General features: G+C 37.2%; 1 protein-coding gene across 1 annotated transcript in view; it reads left to right on the top strand.

Moving 5' to 3' along the window:
- Window positions 1–24,925, top strand: part of SLC12A2 (solute carrier family 12 member 2) — a 52,089-nt gene that overhangs the window by 10,554 nt on the left and 16,610 nt on the right. Inside the window, exons 2-14 of the mRNA XM_079331353.1 lie at window positions 5,827–5,946; window positions 6,971–7,046; window positions 7,623–7,718; window positions 9,290–9,429; window positions 10,208–10,318; window positions 13,207–13,315; window positions 13,695–13,822; window positions 13,910–13,994; window positions 17,752–17,912; window positions 21,228–21,335; window positions 21,951–22,074; window positions 23,176–23,277; window positions 24,193–24,348. Of these exons, the coding sequence (XP_079187479.1) occupies window positions 5,827–5,946; window positions 6,971–7,046; window positions 7,623–7,718; window positions 9,290–9,429; window positions 10,208–10,318; window positions 13,207–13,315; window positions 13,695–13,822; window positions 13,910–13,994; window positions 17,752–17,912; window positions 21,228–21,335; window positions 21,951–22,074; window positions 23,176–23,277; window positions 24,193–24,348 (1,516 nt within the window). The remainder of the gene's footprint in view (window positions 1–5,826; window positions 5,947–6,970; window positions 7,047–7,622; window positions 7,719–9,289; window positions 9,430–10,207; window positions 10,319–13,206; window positions 13,316–13,694; window positions 13,823–13,909; window positions 13,995–17,751; window positions 17,913–21,227; window positions 21,336–21,950; window positions 22,075–23,175; window positions 23,278–24,192; window positions 24,349–24,925) is intronic.

Below are 24,925 nucleotides of genomic sequence, written 5' to 3'. Positions count from 1 at the left end.
TCAGACTCTTCTTCAGAGAATGTTACATGGAGTAAGATATTTTAAAAGTCATTACCTGTGATACTTCCTCCCTTTGGAGTTATTTCCCTTACAGGAAAAAAAGCCACTTGAAAACTGTCAGACTTGGCAGACGTATTTTCCAAGTTTACTATTAAAAACTCACTGTGATTTGTAGTTTACTAGCAAAGTTTGACAAAGTATCCCAGCCTCTCTGGAGTAGTGGTTTTCGGAACAAAAAATGGTTACAAGCAGCAGTTAGTGTCTCCAGCTTGAGTCAAAGATGGGTGAAAACTTACATTTCCTCCTGTGTATTTAAGTACTGAAATACTCAATCTCAGGCAACCAAATTCAAGGCTTTTCTTGATAAATGGTTTGTCCTAAGACTGTCTGGTGTCCCTGCTTAAAGCCATTTAGTGATTCAGGTTTTGGAAAGGAAAGTTCAGTCCTCTTGATGTCTTTGACAGTTGTGTAGATAAAAGCATTTAAATATAAAAACAACTTACCAAACTGACCTGTAGACAAAAACTGGGAATTCTATGACTGCAAACGTCAACATGCTGCAAAAGTAATGTTTAAAGAACAGATATATTTGATATGGCTTGGTGTCCTTCAGACAGCATTTAATACCTAGCTTATTATTTATTCTTTATCAAACAGCATCACGCTTGTACTAGTACAGATTGTTTTCAAAAGTTCTGTTATATCAGAAGTAAACACCATAGCTGTAGAATTATTCTGTGCAGTTACTCTATGCATTAAATACATTTAGCACTTTTGAAATCTTCTGTTCAGCTTCTTGGAAGTGTCACAGGTGGTGGGAGCTAGAGTCCAAATGTTCATTTGCTCTTTCAAGGAAAAGATCTTTGGTAGTGTTTAAAAATCCTTTGAAGTGTTGCCATCATTTGAGGCAAAATGTCTAGTAATTCTTATGTAACTTACATACTTAGGTAGCTTTCTTTATTGTCATTTTTATCTATGCTCTGGCTAAAGTATCCTCTTAATTAGAAAAGCAAAAGAAAACAAAAACATATGTTTATAAGCTCTTTTTTCATGTATGTTTTGAACAGTTTTGACTGTGGAAAGAGCAGATTTTGTAGCCAAAGTCTTAATAGTGTGCACGTCTGGAGCTGGGATATTTGAGAGTGTAATCTCTCCAAATAATGATTCTTCCTCTGTTGTGACAGATGGTCTGCTGCATCTGGATCAATACATTTTACTGTTTGTTTCCTCCCACAAAATAAGGCATCTTAAAATGGCAGTGCCTGCCAAATGAACCTTTGGGAGATGTAAACAAGAAGTTGTGATTGTAAGGGCTGTGAACAGGTTGGCAGTAGTGCTGTGAGCCACAGTGAAGGGCTGCAGGAGACGTGTGAAAGCTTCACTTGGGTGAAGAAGGATTCCTGCAAACATCCCCAGCCCCAGAGTGGTGTGGGCATTGAATTGTTCTGTCAGTACTCTTTGGGCAAAGTTGGTTCTCAGGTAGCATCCTTTGTTTATTTTTTTTCTGTTCTCAGTAAGCATGAGAGAATTATGCTCAGCATCAGAATATAGGTAGGTAATCACAGTAAAGTATGTATCAGAATCTAATACCAGAATTTAGAATGTCAGTACAAAGCAGTTTTCAGTATAAGCAGCTTGATTAAATGTACTGGAAGCCCATTTTTATAGTTCTTTGCAGAAGCTGCAGCTTGAAAAGATTAGACTCTTGATTTTTAGCATTATGATAATATAAACTATTGAAACCAGCTTCAGTACTGTATCCTGCCAAGATGAGAAGAAGCTGCTGTTGTGAAGCCTTTCTAGGGAGTTTGTGTGAGAAGAGGCTCATATTACATGACATGTGCTAAACCTGCAGCTGGCCAAGCTTGAGGAATGGAAAAAGCAGTTAAATGCTGCAGTCTGAGGTGCTTCTCTGGCCTCCTGTTTTTGCACAGAATAATAGCAGTGGGAGGGATTAGCTAAAGAAATCAGTGACTACCTAGAGCACAGTTCAGTGAGATCCAGCAAATAGTAGTACATGCAGACTTGCTGGTGGTCCTGCCCTTTACTTGTGGCTTCCAAGTTTGGATTCTTGAGGACTTCATGTGTGTTTATTCTGGTATTACCTCATACATTTCCAACATAGCCCAAGTATATTGCCATTAAGATGGGATTTAGATAAGTTCACCACAAAAAAAAAAATCATGCTGCGTGGCATACACTGCTATCAAGAACTCTTAAATAAAGCAATTTTTACTGAACTTTTTGATGCACCAGTGTATTCCAGACTGTGTGTGAAAAATCTCAGATCTCCTCTACCAAAATACCAAGTATTTTCTCATTACTAATCTACTTCTAATAGATGTGGAGGCTATTCACAATTGTCACAAATAACTTATTGTTATGATCCAGCACTGGAGATGAAATAGTAGATTATCTGTGTAGAAGCAGAAATTAACTGTTTCTTGTCTGAAGTCCTCTCAGTGTATGATAGAATTGTCAGCTTGTGAACATACATTATTTTTCACTTAACAGCGCAAATGAATGCCACGACTGAGTATTTTTGGACTGATTATTTTAAGATTTGTGTTAATAGGACTGTTTCTAATCTGAAATGCTAAACCCCCTTTTCTTACCCCTTTTGTTACACCCCCTCCAAATCCACAGTGTGTTAGTGTTTTTGACTGTTTATGAAGATCTTATCATACTTGTATTGGCTGTTCTAAAATAGTGCTAGGGCAGTTTTTTCCATTCAGTGTCTGACTTGAGTAGAAGCATTGTTTCCTCATGAAAACGAGCATGAAAAATACTATGCCTCCTTGATTTACAGCTGAGACCACAGTGGTGCTTTCTTAATATTGCCTTAGAGGGCTGAACTTGGAGCCTTCTGGAGTGAAATTCTTTTGTGCCCACACTCTGCAATATCTGTTCTCAGTGGTGCTTTATTGGGCACCCACCAGCACTGATAACCAGGAATAACCTTTCAGTTATTACATTTTGCTCGTGCCTCAAAATATTTTCCTGAGAAATATTGCATGGTGTGGAGAGACGAGACATAGAACAAAACTTTCCTGTGTTCAGAGTGTGCAGTATCTCAGAGCTGATCTGGTAACTGATAACTCAGAATACCAGTTGTGAGCCATTGTCTCCTGCCTAGAACACAACAGACTGAGCTGTGGGCTTGTTTGAGCACTACAGTAAAATGTGTGGCTGCCACATGGTGGTTGGGGTTTAGAAGTGACCTTTGGGAGTCACCTTGGCCATGTGTGCAGCTTTTACCAGTGCTTGGCCAGCCATGCTCACATCATGATGTATGTGATCCTTTCTTAGACTAAATACAATAATATTTCTCCACCTTCTTACCAAATCTGAACTTGGAGCAAACAAGCTCCAAGCTTGTTTAAAAAAAAAAAAATAAAAAAAATAAAGGCATTACCACTTTAGTCTGTTTAGCCACATTTCACTATTTTAAGACATGAAGATACAGAATCCTCCTGCCATTCCTTGATATCCTCCCTGACCACACTTCCCCGAGAACAATTTTGTTATTTATTAAAGACATGATGTGTGTTGTTGTAATAGATGTTATCTAATGCTGGCAAGTTTTTTTGGCCAAAGCTTAAAAATTGTTTAGATATTTTGAATGCTACTCCTTTTATATAATAGTTTAAAATAGAGTTTGTTCTAAATATACTGTGATGGTTTTCTATGAGGAGTAAGAATGGGTTTCATATGAACAAGTAATAAGTGGTTATACTGTCTCATACTTGATTTGAGGTTTTGAGAACAAAGTATAGTTGAGAACATGTTTATAATCTGCCCCCTGTTTTAATGCATTCTTTTTCTCTTCATTTCCTCCCCACATCTGTAAGAAGTCATAAATGGAGGCATTAATGCTTAGAAGCATATTTGCATTTTATTTTGCACTTCTGTTGGAGCAGGGTAGGTGTTCAGCTCATCCTCTTCTGGCATGAGCCTCAGGCTTGAGTAGGAGATATTTTCTTAATTCTGGTTCAGGCAGGTCAGCATTTGTGAAATGCACCACATTGCAATTCTCTTTTTGGTCCTCATTGTTCTTCTTACCACTCTAAGTGATTAGGTGCCACTGCTTGATTTGGCTTGAGTGCCTGAATACAAATCAGCAATCAGTGGATTCATCTGGTCAAAGGCTGTGCAAATCTCCCAAGACTTACAGCCATTAGTTCTATCCAGGAAAGCTGCAGTCAGCAAACTGGGTGACTCCTGGGTTAGGTTTCTATTTGTCCTATTTTTGGTGTATATGACACAGTGTATAACACATGAAAGAATGTATATGACACATAAGATGTCTTCAGGTTTTTTGTTGTTGTTGTTGTTGTTGTTACCCTTTCTGGAGATAATGTAATTTACCTCTTTAAAAGAAGAGGCTGTTAAAGGTAATGATTTGGAAACTGATCATGATTCTGCCTAACAGTGGTAGGCTTGTGCTTTACAGGATCACCAGGTGTGTTGCAGGTGTATCTATTCCTCTGAGAATTTCATAATTCTGCGTCAATGATAGAAGCATTGATGTGAATCTGTGCTGTTGACCTTTGGATAAGGTTGACATAATCTGTTTATTTAAAAATCTGTTTTATATGTTTGCTGCTGATTATAAGAGCATATGGATGGCACCCTTCATTACTGACAGATTTTGAAATATTTCTTCTGGACTCAGTGCTGGGCTGTGTGTGGTAGTAATGTATCAAGAGTAGGAAGGATTTGGTAAAGTGTATCACCCTAATCTTTATTACTCTTTCCCTTTGTATACTTGGAAGCTTTATTTGTATCCACTCTATTTTGTCTCTTACTTAGCAAGTGCTGGTTTTGCCATTTACCTCATTGGGATTGAACCTCTAATTGCATAAATTCTTTCTAAGACCTGGGATGCAGGCTGCCTCACAGTGTGCTGCTTGAGCTGGTTTGTTGGATGTTTTTGAGGGTCTTTTTAGTGTATCCATTCTTAATTCTTGTTGCCTTGGATAAGCTTAACTTTCTTAGCTTAGAGTGCTTTTTGCTTTCTTGCAGCAATTGTGGGAAATGTTTGAGTTTAAGTGTTCTGGTATTTGCCTGGCTTGGCAAAGCAAAACTGCCTTTTAATAAGCATATATGTGTGTGTGTACACATATATTTTCATTGATATCTGAAGTTGAGATTTTGTGTTTTTGAAGTTGAGAGTTGAATTGTAAATAAAAGACATAAGTTGGCCTTTGTCCATGGGCTGATGTTTTCTCCATCTGTCAGCCTTACCATTTAAATGGGGAGTAGTTTTTGGGAAAAGACTCCTCTTCCCTCCTTTTCCCATGAAATGCCGATCTCCCATCCTTCTTTCCGGCAGCATCACCTTACAAAGAGTAGTAGAATAGTTTACAGGGAAATTAATAATTTATTTCCTGAAAAATTGGTCGAATGACAGCTGAGTCTGAATACAGGAAGTGCTACAGCAGAGACCAGTAACTTGTGGTAGAACAGTCTGTACTTTCAGATTAAGAAGTAAAAATTCATGTACATTTGGAATCTTCCAGCTCTTTTTCTACAGACCAGGTGTTTGACTTATTTAGGGATCTGGAACTAATTCTTGAATATACTTTACCATGCTGGCTGTAAACAGTTTGCTCTTATAAGTTTGTTTTACATTACGTGAAATCCAAGATGTATGTCATGCACAGGATGTAAAGGAGCAACTCAAAGCTTCTCTCATATAATTCTTTCAATTTTTCTGTTTACAGAAGTAGGATAGTTTGTCTTTATTTTTTTTAACAACATACGTTTCACATGCCCACTCTGTTCTCTCAGTCACACAAAATATAAACTTTTTTGTTTTCCAAGGAGCCCTTTGAGGATGGCTATGCAAATGGTGAGGAAGGGACACCAGCTGGGGATGCAGCTGCTGCTTACACACCTGACAGCAAAGGGGTGGTCAAGTTTGGCTGGATAAAAGGTGTGCTGGTAAGTTTTATGTGTGTCTCTTCAGTTTCTCACAGATGCTGATGTATTCTTACAGATCTTTCCAACTACCTTTTTTTATTGACAGGCATTGTGATAGTGTAGTATAAAGATTTTTATGTATGAGAGGCATGATAAATGCCATAATTTCAGGAAGGGTTGCTCCCACTTCAGCTGAATTTTAAGACAATAAATACTTCAGGGCTTTAAGTTCTTAAGGGTTTATGGTTTCTTAGACAGGTTTTAAGAGTTTTTAGACTGCATGATTTCCAACAAGGAAAAAGATACTGTAGTAGAAAAATGCATACCATACTTCTGTGGTCTGGAGAGGTCCTTATCTCCTCTTTTGGAGGATTGATATCTTACTCTTTAGCTAAGACAGAGATCCAAGATCTGATTTTAGTCTCTTGTCTAAGTTCTGTACAACGCAAACTCTATTTTTTCAAGATCTTGGAGTTGTAAATGCAGGGATTAAAAAAGCATACCTCTCCATCCTTTTACTGTGCAGCTGTGTTGTAAGATACAAAAGCTATAGAAATGGAAAGCTGCAGCAGTTTTTTTTTATTTTAAGAAGGATAAGTTATTTAGTAGAGTATTGCTTTAGCGCTTTTTTTTTTTTTTTGAGGGAGAGATTTCTGAGAGATACAAACTGGGGTTGTAGATCTCACAGTCATCACAGCTTTCCATCATTTTTTAAGTCATATATTCCATAGTATGAATTTTGAATCTTAAAGGTTAGGTTCTAAATTATTATTGTTGTTTGCTTAAGACATACTGCAAGCTTCAGATATTGGAGTACTCTTAATTCTGTGATTAAGGTAGTAACATTTTAATCATATTTAAGTCCTTCTTTTAAAAATCAAACTTAAACTTGTATAATAACATTATATTCTTGTGAAATAATTTGAAAAGTGGTGAGGAAAAACAGCAAGATGATTTTAAGAACATTAAAAACTGAAATGAAGAATTAGTGAAAATGACTGAGGATGCAAGAACTTATCTCTGTTAAATTTTTGTTTTACCCTAGGTACGATGTATGCTGAATATTTGGGGTGTGATGCTCTTCATCAGACTATCATGGATTGTAGGACAAGCTGGGATAGGTATGGGTACTAATGCTGTAATTTTCAATGTATTTCAATATATTTAAATGACTTTCAAGTGTGATCCACAAGAGGTGTTGATCCTGAGCTTTTGCTTAAAACCGGAATAGGAAATTATCTTAATATTGCCAGTTTTTATGGTAATTTATCCTTATCAAGAACTTCAACCAGTTACTTAGACTTTTTCATTTAGGTACAAGGGAAGTATTTTAAAATTGACATTTAAGTCTTCAGAGAGCTGTAGAGATATACTCTTGATCTCTGGTTATTAAAACCTGCATATAGACTGTGTAGTAAGTACATAAGCAATTCTTTTCAAAGGCTTAACTTAGTGTTGGACTGATCTGCAAAAGGTCTGTATTTCCTTGAATCTCTAGAGTACACTTCTTACCTTGCTGATTTAAGAGAATCTTTGCCCAGTTTTATTTGTATCCTGAGAGGGGAAAGAAGAAGCCTTTTCCTTGAAAGTAAATTTGTGTTGTATTTACAAGACTGAGTATTTAAATGAAATTAATTGAAGGTTTGTACTCTAAAACTGCTGGGCTTACAGTGTTTTTCACCTTTTTTTCCCTAAAGGTCTGTCTGTCTTGGTTATTGGAATGGCCACTGTTGTGACAACTATTACAGGACTGTCTACTTCAGCAATAGCCACAAATGGATTTGTAAGAGGAGGTAATGCTATTTTCATGAAGTTTTTGTAGCTTTCTTCACTCTGGAGTGCACACTTTAATGTTACTGAGGAGCAAAGCCTTCCTAGTGTTCTGTATGTGATTAAACAGTCAAGTAATTAACAAAAAGTCAACAGGTAGCCTACAAATTAGATTTGAACTTGTATCTTGCTTTTCTGCTGTGAAAGAAATGTAACTGGGTAAATTTTTGTAGTGCAAACATTTTTAAGGATACATATCCAGGAATGAGTAGGGTGGGGTTTTTGGGGTTTTTTTTTTTTTTACTGATTTTTCTGAGCTGCACCAGTTGGTGTGTGCTTGTATGTGTTCATGTCCTGAAATAAACCTTCACACAAGTAACTCTCCAAACCCAGTAAGTTAGCTCCACCCTTTTCCACGGTGATGGTTTTTGTGGTGTTGTCAGCTATTTTTGGAAATGGTTGGTGCCTCTGACATGATCAAACCGCTTCATGACATTACAAAACTGCTACTAGGAAAAAAAATAGGATGGAATTAAAAGTAGAAACTTAGAAAACTACCTTCATTAAGGTTAAGAATGAAGAGAAAAGCCTCACTAACACAGAGTAAACAGACCTAAGATCAGCTATGAGTTGTTATTATGTCAAGCTTAATTTCTAAATGCTCTTTCTGTTTTTTAATTCCATGATGTATATCAGGTTTTCCCATTAATATAGGAACTTTTTTTTTTAAGATAGTACTTAATTAAAAAATTTGAAATGCTAAATTTGAAGAACTGTGTAATTTCATAGGAACAGCTGTTCCTATGGAATTGTTATATTACAGTAAGATTTTTTAAAATGTTACATAAGAAGTCCAGAGTATGACCAAGCTGGGTACATATACAGGATTTGTCCAAGAAGTCTAATGAAGTGAAATTAAGTATTTTCTGTTGCAGATTTTTGACATGCACTCAGTTGCTTCAGACTGGGGCTGAAGGATTTTGTTGCTTTTAGAAAGCTTACCCATAAGTTTGGGGAGTATGCCTTTGTTACATGTTCTAAACTACTTTCCTGTAATACTCCAGATACTCAGATTTTCATTTGTCATGTGGGATTTGAGATGTTGTTTTTATCCAGCTCAAAAGTACAAAAAACAGGCTCTTGAGAGTCCCATTGGAGGGCAAAAGTTCCTTTAACAACAGAGCTCTTAGAAACTTGTCTTGAAAATTTGGAACTTTGGTGGGTTTATTCAGTCTGCTTTGCCAGTTTCCTGATCTTGACTGCACAAGTGCTTTGACCAGTTTGAAATGAAAAGCCCAGTTATACTGCAGCTTGTGTTTTACAGTTTTTTAACCATAGAACAGGTTGCAAAGCTGAATAGTATAATGTGGTGCATGTTCCAACTGGTCTCTTTTCCTAAGAACTTGAAATATGTTCCTGAAATCAGCACGTCTGTCTCTAAAATACTGAGTTAAGGGTTAGTTTTAATACATCAGGGAATAAAGAGTGAGTAGATTCTGGCTCATGTAAATGTTAAATTGCTGATGATTCTCTGTTTTAGCCTCTGTCATAGAGGACCTGTTTGTCATTTTACTTTTTTTTATTTTTCTTTCAGGAGGAGCATATTACTTAATTTCCAGAAGTCTGGGGCCAGAGTTTGGTGGTGCCATAGGTCTGATTTTTGCATTTGCCAATGCTGTGGCAGTGGCAATGTATGTTGTTGGTTTTGCAGAGACAGTTGTTGAGCTACTCAAGGTATGTGGATCACAGTGCTTGTATTCATTATACTTTGTATATATAAAGTTTTATACTTCATATAAAATGTTTGAGTATATGAAGTGTGTACTTTATATGTAAAGTTAAAGATTATGTTTGGGTTTTGATTCATCCTATCACAAAACAGTGTGGTTTGGAGGAGACATTTCAGGGTCACCTAGTCTGTCCCTCATCCAGGTAGAATCACAAAATTATTTGGGTTAAAAGGGACCCTAAAGACCACTCAGTGCCACCCCTGCTATGGCAGGGACACCTTCCACTGTCCCAGGATTCTCCAAACCCCAATTTCCAACCTGGCCTTGGGCACTGCCAGGGATCCAGGGGCAGCCACAGCTGTGCCAGGGCCTCACCATTCTCACTGTAAAGTCCTTCTTTCTTACATGTAGTCTAAATCTGCCATCTTTTAGTTTGAAACCATTATTTCTTGTTCTGCCACCACAAGGCTTATCTAAAAGTCTGTTCCCATTTTTCTTGTAAGTCCCCTTTTAAGTGTTAAGTGATTGCAGTAAGGTCTCCCTGGAGCTCTCTCTTCTCCAGGTTGAACAGCCCTTACCATTTCCATTTGGAAGATTCATTGATTCAAAAGCAAGGCAAAAATCCCAAATTACTTGAATCCTTCAAAGGAATTTGCAGTCAGTAAATTTGTGGTGTAACTAGTAATAAATTATAGTGAATATAATGCTGTTCTTTAGTAGGGAAGGTATTTATGTGATTAAGTGTATGACTCTGTTTTTTTTTTTTTTTTTTGTTTTGTTAGGAAAATGGAACATTGATGATTGATGAAATGAATGATATCAGAATCATAGGGGCTATCACAGTGGTTATACTGCTGGGCATTTCCATTGCAGGAATGGAGTGGGAAGCAAAAGTAAGGAACTCCTTTTTAATTTTCTGCTTCGTTATTTTCATTCTCTTTTTGTACCTTAGCTGTCTAATTTATTTTTAGTGTATTCATTGTGTTCAGAACTGCATGATAGTATGTTAGAAGTCAGTTGACTTCTGTGCAGTAGGTCTTGGTCTGGCACTAGCATATGCAGCTCTGAGCAACATTTCAGATCTTAAACCACTTCACTGCCAGCTTAAGCATCTATGAGAACCTTAAACTCCAGCATAATCCACTTTTAAGGACATTGTGAAGTAGATTAATTGTATTTCCCTCTTCTGGGCAATTACAGCACAAGAGAAGGTAAGAATTTAAGCATGGGAATTTTCCCTTACTGTGAACTTTACACAAATTCTGAGGATGAAGAACACACTACTGGTACCAAAGTCTATCTAGAGCTGTGTAGTTTCTGCTAGCTCAAACCCAGTACCCTTCCTTCTCTTCTATTCTTTTTCTGGTTTGTTTTTCACCTGGGAACAGCCTGAAAACTGTGGGATGCATTCCCCTGACCCAGCATGGAGAAGGATTTTGAACACTGGTGATGAATGTGTAGGAGGGGAAACTTCCTTCCCTCACTTGTGGTTGCACAGTCTTAGGTCAGCTCTGGCTGAAGGGATCTTAAAAGTACCTCAACAGAGAAGCTGCCTTACCAGTTTTGTGTTTGGCATTATGAGGCAGTGTACCTTGCTCTGTCTGCACCTTGTAGGCTTTTACTGAATATCTGTCCATAATTTGCTCAAAGAAAAAAAAAAGTTCAGAGCTTCTCACTGGGGCTTCCTTCCCAACTTGTATCTATATCACAATAGCTCCTATTTTCTGCGCTGAGAGGCAGCTGAGGGAACCTTTCTGTGAAGTGTTGTTTCTTGAAACAATCAGATTATATTTATAATCAAAATGAGAGAGAGTATTTTGTCACTGTTGCTTCCAAGCAATAGGGATCCTGGAAGAAGTGAGTGAAGATTGAGTGCATTTATTTGGTCTACTGGGGAGAGAAGAAACTTACAGAAATTTGCTTTGGCAAGATCTTCTAAACTGAGCTTCTGTAAAAACTGTTTGCCTTTCTCTCAAGTAGCCCTTCACTGTCTTAACTTGAATTTTTGATGCTATCTTTATACACCCAACTGCAAACAATGCTGACCTCCTTATTCTGAACTGTTTTGGAAGAATTATTTGTTATTAATCCTCTGGCTGCTGCCACCTGAAGTCATGAGAAGTATCTTGATTTTGCTGTGTAGCATGAGCAGTTATATGACAATAGTTTGCATGAAAATACCCTATTTAATGTTTCTACATCAAGCCTGAATTGTGGTATTACTGCAGTGTCATCCCTATTTTATTGGTAGCTTTCAAAACTCCTGTCCTCAATGTAAAAGTCAAGACCTGGTTTCTGTGTTGTGGAAGGAGGCAGGTGGGGGCAGTGATAGGCTGAACCTGTCAAACAAGCATTTCATGTGGGCTAACATAAAACTCAGCATAGCAAAACACTGATGTCTTCTTGATCTGTGGTGCTCTGTGCCTTAGCCATGCCTTGGGAAATGGAGCAGGGGAATCTATAATAATGCCTCTGAAATACATCTGAAAGTCAGGACAGACTGGGATTTGTTCCAGGGAAGTTTTTTTTTTTTTTAAAAATGGATTTACAGAGTTTACTGCTGAGCTCCTTGTGTAGAAGCTCATTCTTTCAGACTTTGTAATTTAAGTAAGATATGCAGGAAACACCCCTGGCTTCAGGGAGAAGCCTAGGTTAGTTACTGGAGAAATCCACTTGTGGCAATTGCTCTGTCATTACTTCATGTTTGTTTCTTACTGAAAACTTCTGTAAGCACGAACATGCATCCTTACACCTTTCACCTATTCTTGAGGCTTTACTAAGATTTAAATACAGGGCACAAACTCTTTTCTTCAGGTGGACTTTAAAACCTGCTCCAGGTCCTTTTTTCTCTGTTTATAACTGCTCCACCCTGTTTTCTCCAGAGCTGAAAACTTTGTTTTGTAGGCATCAGCAGTGCCACGGTGATAATTGCATATTAACTCCTCATCCTAGGCCTAAAAAAGGTCTGTGAAGAGCTTCCCCCAAGCTACTGGCATTCCTTTCTAAGGAACAAATAATCCAAAAGATAACAGCACTGTGATTGCTTGTTGAAATGAAGATCTGAACCATCCCTGCAATGCCTAGATTTATCTTTTCTTTGCACTTTTAATGTGTTGCATGGTTTAAAGTACTTTTTGTTCAACTTGTGGGGCTTATAATAGTTCTGTGGAAAAGTGACTAAAAACCTAGGTTGTAATAAAATAAGTCTCTAAACAAGGAAATAACAAGTAATTGTAATTTGCAATTTAATTTCCTAAGTTAGTGTTGAGAACATGAGAATGTAGCAAAATAACCTAGTTCCTTGCATAAAATAGGAAACAAAAGCTTGTTTGATTCTGGATGTAATAAAAGCTTCAGAAAATAGCACACTCTAAAGTATAAGACAAAGTATGGCCATGGCTAATAATGCAGTAGTATCATTTGTGTTGCCTTTGGCTATTTTCATGTGAATTTCTTGAATCTCCTCAAATGAGCTCCTTCTGGAAGGCTTATATATAGAAAAATAAGTCCTTTCAAGCATTTTATCTTTAGGAGTACAATTTTGAAGTGTTTGGTAATAATAAACCTTTTTGTTTAGGCATAAAACTTGGAAACTATTCGTATTTCTTAATTAAAAATCCTGGTACAAGTTCTCTCCAGCTTTCCTCATTTTTTTGCAGAGAACATGCTGAGAAGGTGAAGCTGAATTTGGAATCAAGTAAACATTTACATTTTATAGCACAGCACTTGATACTGTGAAAAGAACAAGTTCTCCCGTCTGACAGCAGTCTTTGTGTTTCAGGCACAGATAGTCCTGCTGGTGATCCTCATTCTTGCTATTGGAGACTTTGTCATAGGAACATTTATTCCTCTGGACAGCAAGAAGCCCAAAGGATTCTTTGGTTATAATGGTATGTTGCAACAGTTTACAGTGTGGTAAACAATACCTTTTTTGCAAAACAAGCTGTTTTAATTGAATTAGACATCCAATATATCTTGTAGTCCTGCTTAACTATGGAGACTGTTTTCCTGATTTCTTCAAACTACTGCAGTTAGGTTAAAACTTGAATATGTATTTAATTTTAAAAGCTAGATTATAGCACAGGTATTTTTTCTACCTTTAAATCTGCTTAATCTTGCTTTGAATTGATGAATCAGAGCTTAAATGTTCTACACTTAGTTTTAAGGTCCTGTGACTGTCAGCTTTTTTTATTGATCTGATAGTGGCTGGAATGGGTTAATGCTTCAGCTTCCAGGTGAATATTGACAGACTTAAATCTTCTCCCACAGCTGAAATATTCATGGAGAATTTTGGACCAGATTTCCGACAAGAGGAAACTTTCTTTTCTGTGTTTGCTATTTTCTTCCCTGCTGCCACTGGCATACTTGCTGGTGCAAATATCTCGGGGGACCTTGCGGTGAGTAGAGAATTAAAAACATTGTTCAGGACCACTGGAGTGTGCATTGACCTGTGTCATCACTGTCCACTGACATTTTTCTTTCAGGATCCTCAGTCAGCCATACCTAAAGGAACGCTGTTGGCCATCTTAATCACTACATTGGTTTACGTAGGAATTGCAGTATCTGTAGGTAAATAGAGAATGTTTTTAACTTTTATCCTTTCACGTTCGTTCCGAGGGTGTATTTTGATACGGTTTTTATGTAATTTGTTATGTAAAGTCATTATGTAATTGACTTTCCTGCATGGGAAAGTAATAGCCAAAGGTTTCTGGTTTTTGCTGTTGGGAGATTCAGTTTTAGCTGCTTCTATAATTTTGTGAAATGACTGATGCTTTTCTAAGGAAAGTGTCTGCTTCAGAGTCAGGATGACAAAAAACTTCTAACGGTGTTTCCTCATTTGTTGCACTTATTTGCTTTCAAGGATTTACAGTTTAGCAGGGGGATAATCCCTGGATTAGAAAAGCATGTTTACTGGAAACACCCACTGAAAAAACACCTGTATTGTTTTGAGGATTATGGTAATCAGCCACTTACCTGCAGTGAACTGTGAGATGATCAGGCAGCACTGTGGGGAGGATGCTTGAGCAGTAATTCCCCTGTTGAGGGAGGAATCCAAGAAAGGCCTTCAGTTCTATCAGTCCACTTTTGGAAGTGTCATGTTCTTGTGTAAAGAGGAGAAATAATCACAGTCTGATCAGAGTCTTCACTTCCCAGACTTTCTCACCCCACAGTTTGAAATCCTCTGTATAAGTCACCCTGGGGTTGATGCCAGTTTTGATGTAGAGCACCAGTGGTTAACTGTGTTTTTCCCCACACATAAAGTAATTCTATTAACTTTAAAATTACAAGCTTGTGATTGAATCATGCATGTTTCTTGCCTGTGATTTAAAATGTTTTTTTACTCATGTCACATAAACTAGTTTCTGACAGCAGTAGTAAGTTTTCTTATATGAAAGACCTTGTTTTATAATAGCTGTGGTGCCTTTTGAATGAAATTCCGATTTTTAAGAGTGGCATTGATCTTACCACTAATGATACTTCCTTTCCAAAGATACTAATCTTGCTAGTCTGTTGGCGAACGTGGGAGTGTAGCTCTGCCAAATAGTTGCTCTGTAGTGATTGTGCTTTTTGCAGCATAATGAGCTACACTCATTTCCTAATTAGATTGACTGCATAGACCTCTTGCTACCAGATTTGAATCCTTTGGAACCTCAACCCACACAAGACTAAAATTATTGTTAATACTTGCTTATTAATGGGATCCTTTGATCAGCTTCCAAACATGAAAAATGCAGTACAAAAATTGACAAAAGAAGCAGTTTGCAAAACCAACTGGACGTGAAATTGTTTGATTCATCAAAAATGTTCTGCTGTGTACTGACTTATGCTTTGAATTCTGCTAGTTAGAAAAAGGCAGCAGGAGTCAGGTTATGAGTGAAATTTAGCTCCTTGTGAGGCATTGATTTAGGAATTCTGGACAAATACAAATGCTTCTATTCCTCCCCCAGAGGAGTGGTAAGCAAGTCACTAATGAAGGGGCTAGTAAATGTTGCATATCTGAAGAGGAAGATGTTCTGAATTTAACTCACTATTTATATGCTCTGTACTAAGTAAGAAAACTAAACTAAGTAGAAAAGACTGAAAAAAGGAAAATTAGTGTTCCTGCTGCTAGGGGTAGGCAGCTACTTCAAAAAGATAACTGAGACATAGGTATGTGCAGTTTCATATTTTTGCAAAGGACTAATGCAGACAATGCAGGTGGCATGAGGTGGCAGATTTCACAGGACAATATGCATCAAAAATCCTAGAACACACATTTCAAGGAACTCCATTTATTGCTTTATAAACAAGGGAAGCTCTAATAAAAGGGGAAAAAAAAGCAACCCAAAGTTCTGAGTAGCATTAAGACTTGCTTCCTGTATCTGCTTCCTGTAGTTATGAAAGTAAAACTAATTGACAAGAGCCAAACTGTAGGTGTTTACAACACTAGTAAAATTAAACACTCTGAACTGCAGTCTGAAGGGCTGTAGTACCTCTGGAATTTATATATTAAGGAGAAAACTTGATGGAGATGACTGTAAGCTTTCTAATGCTTAAAGCATGGCAAAGTTCTATTTGACTTTGGCATGAACATGCTTATAAATGCCTGTGAAAAGGTGAAATTTTATTTTCACAGGAAGGAAGACTTAGAGACTTCGAGGGAAAAGGCTGCCAGAATCATATAAATAGATAAAACTTTTCTGAATGTTACAGAAAGTAACATTTAGTATTGTTACTTTTATCTAAATGTTTTCAGCTGAGCCTGCCTGCCTGCCTGGCTTCAGTCTTGTGTTCTCCCAAACTGAGGCTCACATTAAGTGTGTCCCTACTGCCATGTCTCTTTCTGCCATATTTTGATTCCTCAAATGTCTGAAAGTCCTGTCAAATCAGCTGAGTTTGAACTTTGAAATGAGGAAGAGGAGGGTTGTGATGGTGCACTGCAGGTATTTAATGACTTGTTCAATATAATGGGCCTGCCACTGCCATCTGTCACCAACAACATTTTATTTACAAATAGTTCAGCTGAGATGTTGTCAAATGCATTATATATTGCTTGAGTAGTTGGGGCTACTTATGTAGTGAAGGAGAAACATTTTCCTCTTACAGAGCTTTTAATCCCAGTTAAACAAGAAAACAATAAAAAAAACTCAGCTCTTCCACATACTCACAAAACAAGCATAGGACAGGTGTTTAGTGTAGGAAAGTTTTACTGTAATTTAACTAATTAGGCAAAATAAGTAACTAAAAAAAGAAATGAAGAGTGGAAGGATTAATTAATGTCCACCTACTGGGACCAGGTGTTGCTGTGGGCTGTTAATCAAGTTCTGGTATCTCACTATAATTTATATATGGTGTAGCTAATTAGGAATTAATTTTCCCCATGGAAGAGAGACAACAGGCATAGATGCCTAGGAATATTACTGAGTAAATTTAAACTTGCAGCAGATCTCTGCCTTCTTCCTTACTTTGCAGGTAGCTAATTTGGGTCCTTAGCTGTCATGGGGTTCTGTTGCTGGGCAGTTCTTGTCATTCATGTTCCTAAATGATTAAAGTAAGGGAGTTTTACTGGCTCTGTAGACTTTTCCCACTCCTTGTTTAATTCCAGTCCCTGGAAGTATTTCCTGGTGTTCAAACAGTTAGATCACTTCTACTGTTAGGCCACAGAATGTTAAATAATACTTAGTCTGATCAACTTTTTGTCATATGAGTTGAAAACTCATTGAAATACAAGATTTCATAGTCTTTTAGTACTCTCCAGTTTTTCTTAATAGTTGCAGGCTGAAATGCTTTTTCTGCAGCATTTTCATGATCAGCAAAATCCAAAGTAATCATAGATGAACTGAGGACAGTAGTTAGGGTGATGATTATTAAAAAAAAAAGTATTCTGTGTCTGTTTTTCACCAACTGAAAAATACCATGGTCACATAGGAGATGGCTTATTTAAACATTGCAACAGGCTTTCATGAAACTTACTTTTTTTAATGGCTGAGTCATAGTAACTGGAAAAAAAAAAACCAAGTGCAGCAGAATGTGTACCTGTCTGCAAACATCTGTACATACAAAACAAATCTGCACTCCTCTAGGAAAATTGACCAGAAGAGAAAATATAAAGTTGTAAAGCTATAAAATGGCTTGAATGGAAGGGACCTTGAAGATCATCCAGTGCCACCCCTGCCAATTGTTCTTCATAGTGAGGTTAGGCTTAGTACTTTAGTGTGTTAAAGAAATAAATGCTGTATTTTAATGTTGTTCTGTGAGATTATGCTTACATAAAAAGCAATTAACACATATCCTTAAATTCATGTTCAGTTTGTTAATGTTTTTTTTATTGTTGTGTCCCTTGTAGGTTCCTGTGTAGTTAGAGATGCCACAGGGAATGTTAATGACACCATTATCACTGAGCTGACAAATTGCACTTCTGCAGCCTGCAAACTAAACTATGACTTCTCATCCTGTCAGTCTCAGGCAGGGTCAGGGTGTCACTATGGGCTGATGAACAATTTCCAGGTAAACTTCCTCCTTAATCTGTATCCTGGGCTTTGTGTTTGGTTTTTTGGTTGTTGGTTTTTTTTGTGTGTGTGGGTTTTGGTTTTGGTTTTTTTTTTTTGTGTTTTTTGGGGTTTTTTGGGCTGGTTTGGTGTTTGGTTTGTGTGTTGATTTTTTTTTTTTTGTGCTTTGTTTTTTGGGTGATTTTTTGTGAGTTTTTGTTTTTTGTTTGGTTTTGTTTGTATCTTTTATGGGGTTGTGTGGATTTTGGGGATTTTTGGGGATTCTCTTTGGGTTATTCAGTCGTGGATTTTTTGGGGGTTTTTTTGTTTGTGCTTTTTTGGGTTGTTGTTGTTTTGACAGGTTTTGGGGTTTTTTTCCTTGGATTTGCTGGCTTGGGTTTTTTTTTTAGTTGCTTATTAGGAGAGTCTTAGGCTAAATATGCTTACCTCCATAAATGCAAGTTTTGTCTGGAATAGGTGTGTGGTGCACTCTAGCTGGAATGCAAAAGAATGCATACATGTTGAAAACTCTTAGGTGTTTATGTGCAGGTGGTATAAATATTTACACTTTCTGATTATACTGCTTGGATTTAGATGGTGGTGCTGCAGTTTTCTTTAGGGGCCTGAATGTCATCATTCACTGGTGGGATTAGATGTACTCATTTTTCAGTAGTTATGCTGAGTAATCATAGGTAGCCTCTGACAGTAATTTGTTTGCTAAATTTTAAAGTTTTTTAGAAAATACACACTGATATTTTTTTTTTAAGACTGTTTTACATATTTATCACAGCATCCTCTTTAATGGAAATAAGGTAATGGAACATTACATTCATTAAACATGAAGTTACAGTATTCAAAGTCCTCTACAAGTTAAGGGGTAATTCATAGTTTTTCACCACAGCCAACTGGGTTGTTCATGAACTACTGGTAAGGGTTTGAAAAAATCCAAGGAAAATAAACTTACTGCCCTCTGATTGCAGCTTAGTCTGTGGTAATCCCATCTTTGCCCATAGTTTTCCTAACGTGTACAGAAAGTTGGCTAGAGATTGAGCTGAAATCCACTGATGGAATTGTTATAGTGGAATAATATGAGTATCTTGTGTGGTGTTAACTTTGTTCTTGTTCAGAGAAAGTCAGAATTGCTCCTGTGGGATGGACAAATTTGCAGAATTTGATGTCTTCCATTGTTTGTTTTAAGCTCAAAAGAACCAACATAATTGTCAGGTGCATATTTGTGAATAGCCTGTAGCTGGTTCCCTCTGTCTTTAAGTCATGACTTTTTAAGGTTCTTAACATAAAGGATAATTGTACTTACAGAGTGTTTCTGTCTCCCAAACTGTTCTTACTTCTCTCAGTGGAAAGAAGAGTTGGTGTCAGTTAGGAGAAGTCACTTTTTAGGACAGAGGCAGCACAGAGAATGCCCCTCACACCCCCCTGCTTTGTTGTAGTTTTGAAAACCTTCTATGTAAAATTTCATTTTTCTATTACCCAGTGAGACTCTCCCATGCTGTTTTTTCTCTCACCCTGCCTTTTGCTGTGCATCTCTGGGAAGAGTCTGATTCTGTCCTCTCAGGAGGTGTCAGAAGGAAAATGTTTGTGTGAGAGGCTGTTTATCTAATGAGAAACATGCCCATTTCATAACAGCTCACAACTTTGTATCTCTGATTTTTAGGTGTAAAGAAAGATATTTTTTTTCATATACAGAGCATGGTGTGTGTGGGAAGGGGAGTGTCAAAGCTGGTACACTTCTCAGGCTCAAACTTACATCTCTTTTCTGTATGATAAAAAAAAAAGAAACAACTTCTCTGTATGGGGAACAAATAACTGCACAAACTAAAATAAACCCCTAAGATAAGGGAGGGCTGTTGTATTTCTCTTCCAGCTTGTAAACAGGCAGGTTCTGAGGCAGAAAGTGCCAGTTTGAGTTCTGTGTAATGACTTTATCATTTCAGGACACTTTGTGCTGCACTCAGTTCTTCTGGCAGAGAATTGATCTGAAGTTCTGCTGGGGCAGCTCAGGGTTTGGGTGTGTTCAGGCAGCAGATGGATGGCTTGTATTATGATTTACCTGTGGAAATTTTAGATGAGAAACTCCAAGTGAGGACAGAAGATGAGAGAGGTTTAGTCAGACCTGCCTGGGAAGACCATCTTTAGTTCCTGTTACAGTCAGGGAATTACAGGTCCTCACAGGCTTCTGAAATTTCTGTTCAGTGTCAGAGGTTATTCTGTGCCCAGGCTGCCACCTGGTAGAAGAGTGTTTTCAAAAATTTGCTCTGGGCAAATCTAGAGCTTCCCAACAAAAAGTTACAGCTGCTTTTTTTCTTTTTTTTTTTTTTTTTTTTTTTTTTTCTTTTCCCAACTTTGGATGAAAGTTGAAAGTAGCAGAAACTCAGTTGTTTTAATACAGCATTTTTGTTTTGCTTCAGGATGCCAGACCAAGGGATGAAATAGTCAAAATACAGTATTTCATGATCCCAATTGTTTGAAATTTAGGAAACTGCCTTAACTGTAAATACCAGGCAAACATAGTGAGGCCCTTATCAGCAGGAACTGTGTGTCTGTATCAACACACCAGTGGTTACAGGGCCACTCTGCCCTACTTTGCATGATCTTGCAAAGAAGATTTCTCTGCTATGGGTATCTGCCTTTTGCTCCTTGGTTCATGGTCAGGAGGTCTGGATTGTGTTGGGGAGGGAGAGGGGGGAGTTTAACACCACTGCACACTGGTTCTGCTGGGTCTGGTTCCCAATATATTCTCCTAGCTTAGAGAAGCTTCCTAAAGTCTCTTAAGGCATAATTTGCTAGCTTTTGAAATGCCAAATATTGCATAGGCTTTGCTGGGGTATCTCTCAAATTTATAAAACAGTGTCATAGTCAAAAATGGAGTGTATCAATAATTGGAGGTATTGGACAGAACCAAGAAAGAGAATGTAAAATATGAGGCAGTGTAGTAGATGTTCCCCAGTTTCACTTATTTTATCACTTGAGCTTTCTGAGACAATATTAGTCTGCAATAGGTTAGTTGGAATAGATAACACATTCCACAGTGTTTCACTTCCATTACTTCCTTCTTTTCTTCTACTCATGATGACTTTTGCACTTGATAATTTTAGCTTCAAATTATAGATGCATTGTATGAAAAGTTACTGTCTCCTGTACTGAAATCAGGATGCATTTGTGTTCTGTTTCTAGTTCATTCATTTATGTGAATGCATGATATTCAGAGAGCTTTTAAGTGAAGAGTGCATAGTATTTTTTTTTCTGCTTGTGTAGTTAATGGTGCCATCCAATTGTGCTTTTTCACATATTTTTGAAAAATAATTTTGTTTTTCAGGTCATGAGCATGGTGTCAGGATTTGCACCACTGATTTCTGCTGGTATTTTCTCAGCCACCCTGTCATCTGCATTAGCATCTCTTGTGAGTGCCCCTAAGATCTTCCAGGTAAGTAAGGGAAGAAAACTAATATTTTGAAGCATAATTAATTCTGAGTCATGATTTTTGGAAGGGGGCTCTGACATACTGCCAGTATTGGTTCATATCAGATGACCTCAGTAGATTGTTTTAATATTTACCTGTTTAGAATGGGAGAAGAGTTTGTTACTGTTTCTTGAGGCTCCTGAGTGTGTTTTGCTCTACCTTCTTTTTTACTATTGAATTTCCTTCTCTGTATTTAATTGGGTTTGAAAAAATTCAGTGGGGAGTCAGTCCTGTTGATGCAGAGAATTAGTGTGTATATTGGGCAAACTTTCCACTTCCTGAGAAAATACTGTCTTTAAAAATGTCCTTTTGTGATTGTAAGACAGTAAAACAAGATAGTCAAGTAAAATAGACAGTTTCTTACAGAAAAGCAAAACTGCTTCTTGCAGGTGGAGATTACTGAAGGATAGAACAGTGGAAATGCAAAATGTCAAGATGCAAAGACAGTTAAGAATAAAATCAGTCCATGATGGCTATAAACTAGCAGGAAGTGTTCAGAAAGACAGTATGCAAGGGAAGATGGCATGGGCAAAATGCATGTTGACTCTTGATTTTTTTTTTTTTAATTTTTCCCCTTAGGCTTTGTGCAAGGACAGCATTTATCCAGGATTTCAGATGTTTGCTAAAGGCTATGGGAAGAACAATGAACCACTGAGAGGATATATTCTAACATTTTTAATTGCTCTTGGATTCATATTGATTGGTTAGTTCAAAATTTACTTAAATCTCAATCCCCTTTTGAACTTTAGAAAGCATTCCAATGCATGTTGACAACAGGGTCCTAGAGATCTAATGCACATCTTAGTTCTAAACCAGCATTCTAAATCTGGTTATTTTGAGGTTACTTTCTCCTAGCTGCTAGATATAACTATATCAAGAACTGCAGCAAATTCTTTTTAACCACAGAGATCTGCCTTTAGGTGTTGTCAGTCAATAAAAATGCCTCCTTTGCTTGAGACAGTGTTAAAATCTTGAAAGTACGAAAGTTTGATTCAGATTTTTGATAATGACAGCTTCAGTAAAATAGAACTTGCATGAGCAATATTATTTAAAATGTGCTCTTCTGTGAAAATGTGGTAGAGTTGAGTGCTGATGCTGCTGTTGCTAAAGGTTGTCTGGGTATTATTAATTACATGTGTTCTCTGTAGTTGGCAAACTAATTGTGCTGTGTTCATCTATGTGCCAGTGCTTTAAACTTCTTTTCCCAATTTGCTCTGTCCTCCTTTGTCCTCATCTTCTTGAGGCAGAGCTGGCTGGAATTTTGATTGCAGCTAGAAACTTACAGACTAGGATGGCACATTCTGCATTTTGATCACTTTTTTTATTTTTAAGTGATGGTGAGAGTACACATCCAAGTGTTTTGTAACATGCTGCCTTGAGGAAAGGAGAGAGCATCAGGTTTTTCCTTCTCACTGAAGGGGATGTAAGCATCATTGTTGTGATGGTGTTGGTCTAAAATATTAAAACCTACTGGCATTCTTCAGAACCTAATGTATTAGTGCACTGTTTGATCCAAGCCCTGCTGGGAATGAAATTTTCTCAATTAATGATCTTGAGAAAGTATGTAGTGCTTTCAGGGTGCATCTAGAACACTTGGTAGAGGTTAAATTTTTGAAACTGAAAGCTATATTTTCTAACTGTTAAAAGATAGCTTGGTAAATAGGAGATCATTGACATGAAGCTCAGTCAGCAAAAAGAGTAAACTGCATTTCTTCAGAGTATAACACAAAATAAGATTCCTTGTAAAGTCATTGATGATACCTTTGATAACAGCTTGCTTTTTTTTTTTTTTCTCATTTTACAGCTGAACTGAATGTCATTGCTCCAATTATTTCTAATTTCTTCTTGGCCTCATATGCCTTGATTAACTTCTCTGTATTCCATGCTTCTCTTGCAAAATCTCCAGGTAGGAACTACATTTTAGGGGTGGGAGTTTAGCCTTGCAGTTCCTTTATGCATAAATACAGTGTAAAAGATTTTAAGAGAAATTAAGGTTTAATTTAATTATTAAATTTGTATTTGATTAAACTACAGGGTTAGGCCAAAACCTGATGTCTGCAGAGTGGATGTATATTATACCCACTCCATGTGCAGTTGTACTGGAATAAATCCCTTAAAAGCTTCTTAAGTTACTGAACTCATAGATTTATCTTTTTTTTTTCTTCTCAGAGGGTGGATATAACAGTTTGCACAGCAGTTCTAACTTTATAAATCTATATTTAATATGCTTGTTAGTCTTGGTGTGTTGGTGGAGGTGTGCATGTGTATACCTGATTTTGGAAAAACTTGTGGTTAATAATGTAAAATACTGGCAGTCCAGTACTTTGGTGTACCCAAGTTGGTTTTGGATATACCTGTCCTTTTTCATGTAGTGAGAATTTCTATGTGAAAGCAGTAAAAAAATGCACAATTAAAACAGTAGTAAGAAACTGAGGTATGAGTGGGTGATTTATACTTTACTACCTTTGAAAGGAAAAATTGAATGTCAGGCAAAGCTATTGCCTAAAATTTTTGGAGCCTGATTCAGTAGACATGGTGGCACAGGCATCCTCAAACTTCTCTTCTGAGCTGTGCTTTTAGGGGGCAAAATTAGGAGCATTTACATACCTGTGTGAGAATGATGCAAATTCATTTAAGAGGTGTTGGAAAATGGGAAGATAAATGTGCCAGTCTGCATTTTGTTCATCACAAACTCAGATGTAATGGATGCAGAATACCAGGAAAGGGAAAAAAAGTGCAGTGCCTTCCTTCTCTTGTAGTGTTGCTTGAATTAATTTTCCCCCTCTTTTTTTCCTGCCCTCTGAAATTTCATTTTGACTAGGCTGGCGCCCTGCTTTCAAATATTACAATATGTGGATTTCTCTTATTGGAGCTATTCTGTGCTGCATTGTAATGTTTGTCATTAACTGGTGGGCAGCACTTCTAACCTATGTCATAGTCCTTGGGCTTTACATCTATGTCACCTACAAGAAACCAGGTATGGATAAAGAATTTTTTTGGTTGTGGAGGTGGGAAAGAAGGGAAAAAGTGATGATCTTGGCAGGGAAAATCCCCAGCAACTTTTTTGTGTTTGGACCACTAGATTAAATTTCTGTTTCAGAGTTTTTAGTTGTAATTAAATGGAATTTTGCATGCATAGTCACTGCCTAGTCACATAGTTCCCCCTCCTCCCAAATTATGAAGATGCCACTTAGGCATAAATGTCTGAATGAGAGTTGGAGGAAAAGGTGCATGTAGAAAATGGTAAATTCATTGTGGCTATCAAGAGATGTGTATGGGAGCAAAAAAGAAATAGTGGGTTCTTCATTTTCCTCATAAAAATAATAATAATCTAAAAGGATCTGCTTCATCTAGCAGTTTTCCACTGAAGGTATCTGATTTTGTTTAGGCAATGTTTTGAGATTAAGTTTTGTCTTTGCTGTAGTATAAAATAACTCAGCACAGCATTTTTTCCTCAAGTGGTGTTATTTGGACTGTGAAGTTGTGGTCTTTGAATTGTGGAGGTAAAGAAGTCAGTTACTCCATTCTTTAACTTTTTTTGCTAAAACTTGTAC

This window comes from Erithacus rubecula (genome assembly GCF_903797595.1).
Source record: "Erithacus rubecula genome assembly, contig: SUPER_Z_unloc_3, whole genome shotgun sequence".
In the NCBI taxonomy this organism is placed as follows: domain Eukaryota; kingdom Metazoa; phylum Chordata; class Aves; order Passeriformes; family Muscicapidae; genus Erithacus; species Erithacus rubecula.
This window is presented reverse-complemented; position numbering and strand designations above follow the sequence as displayed.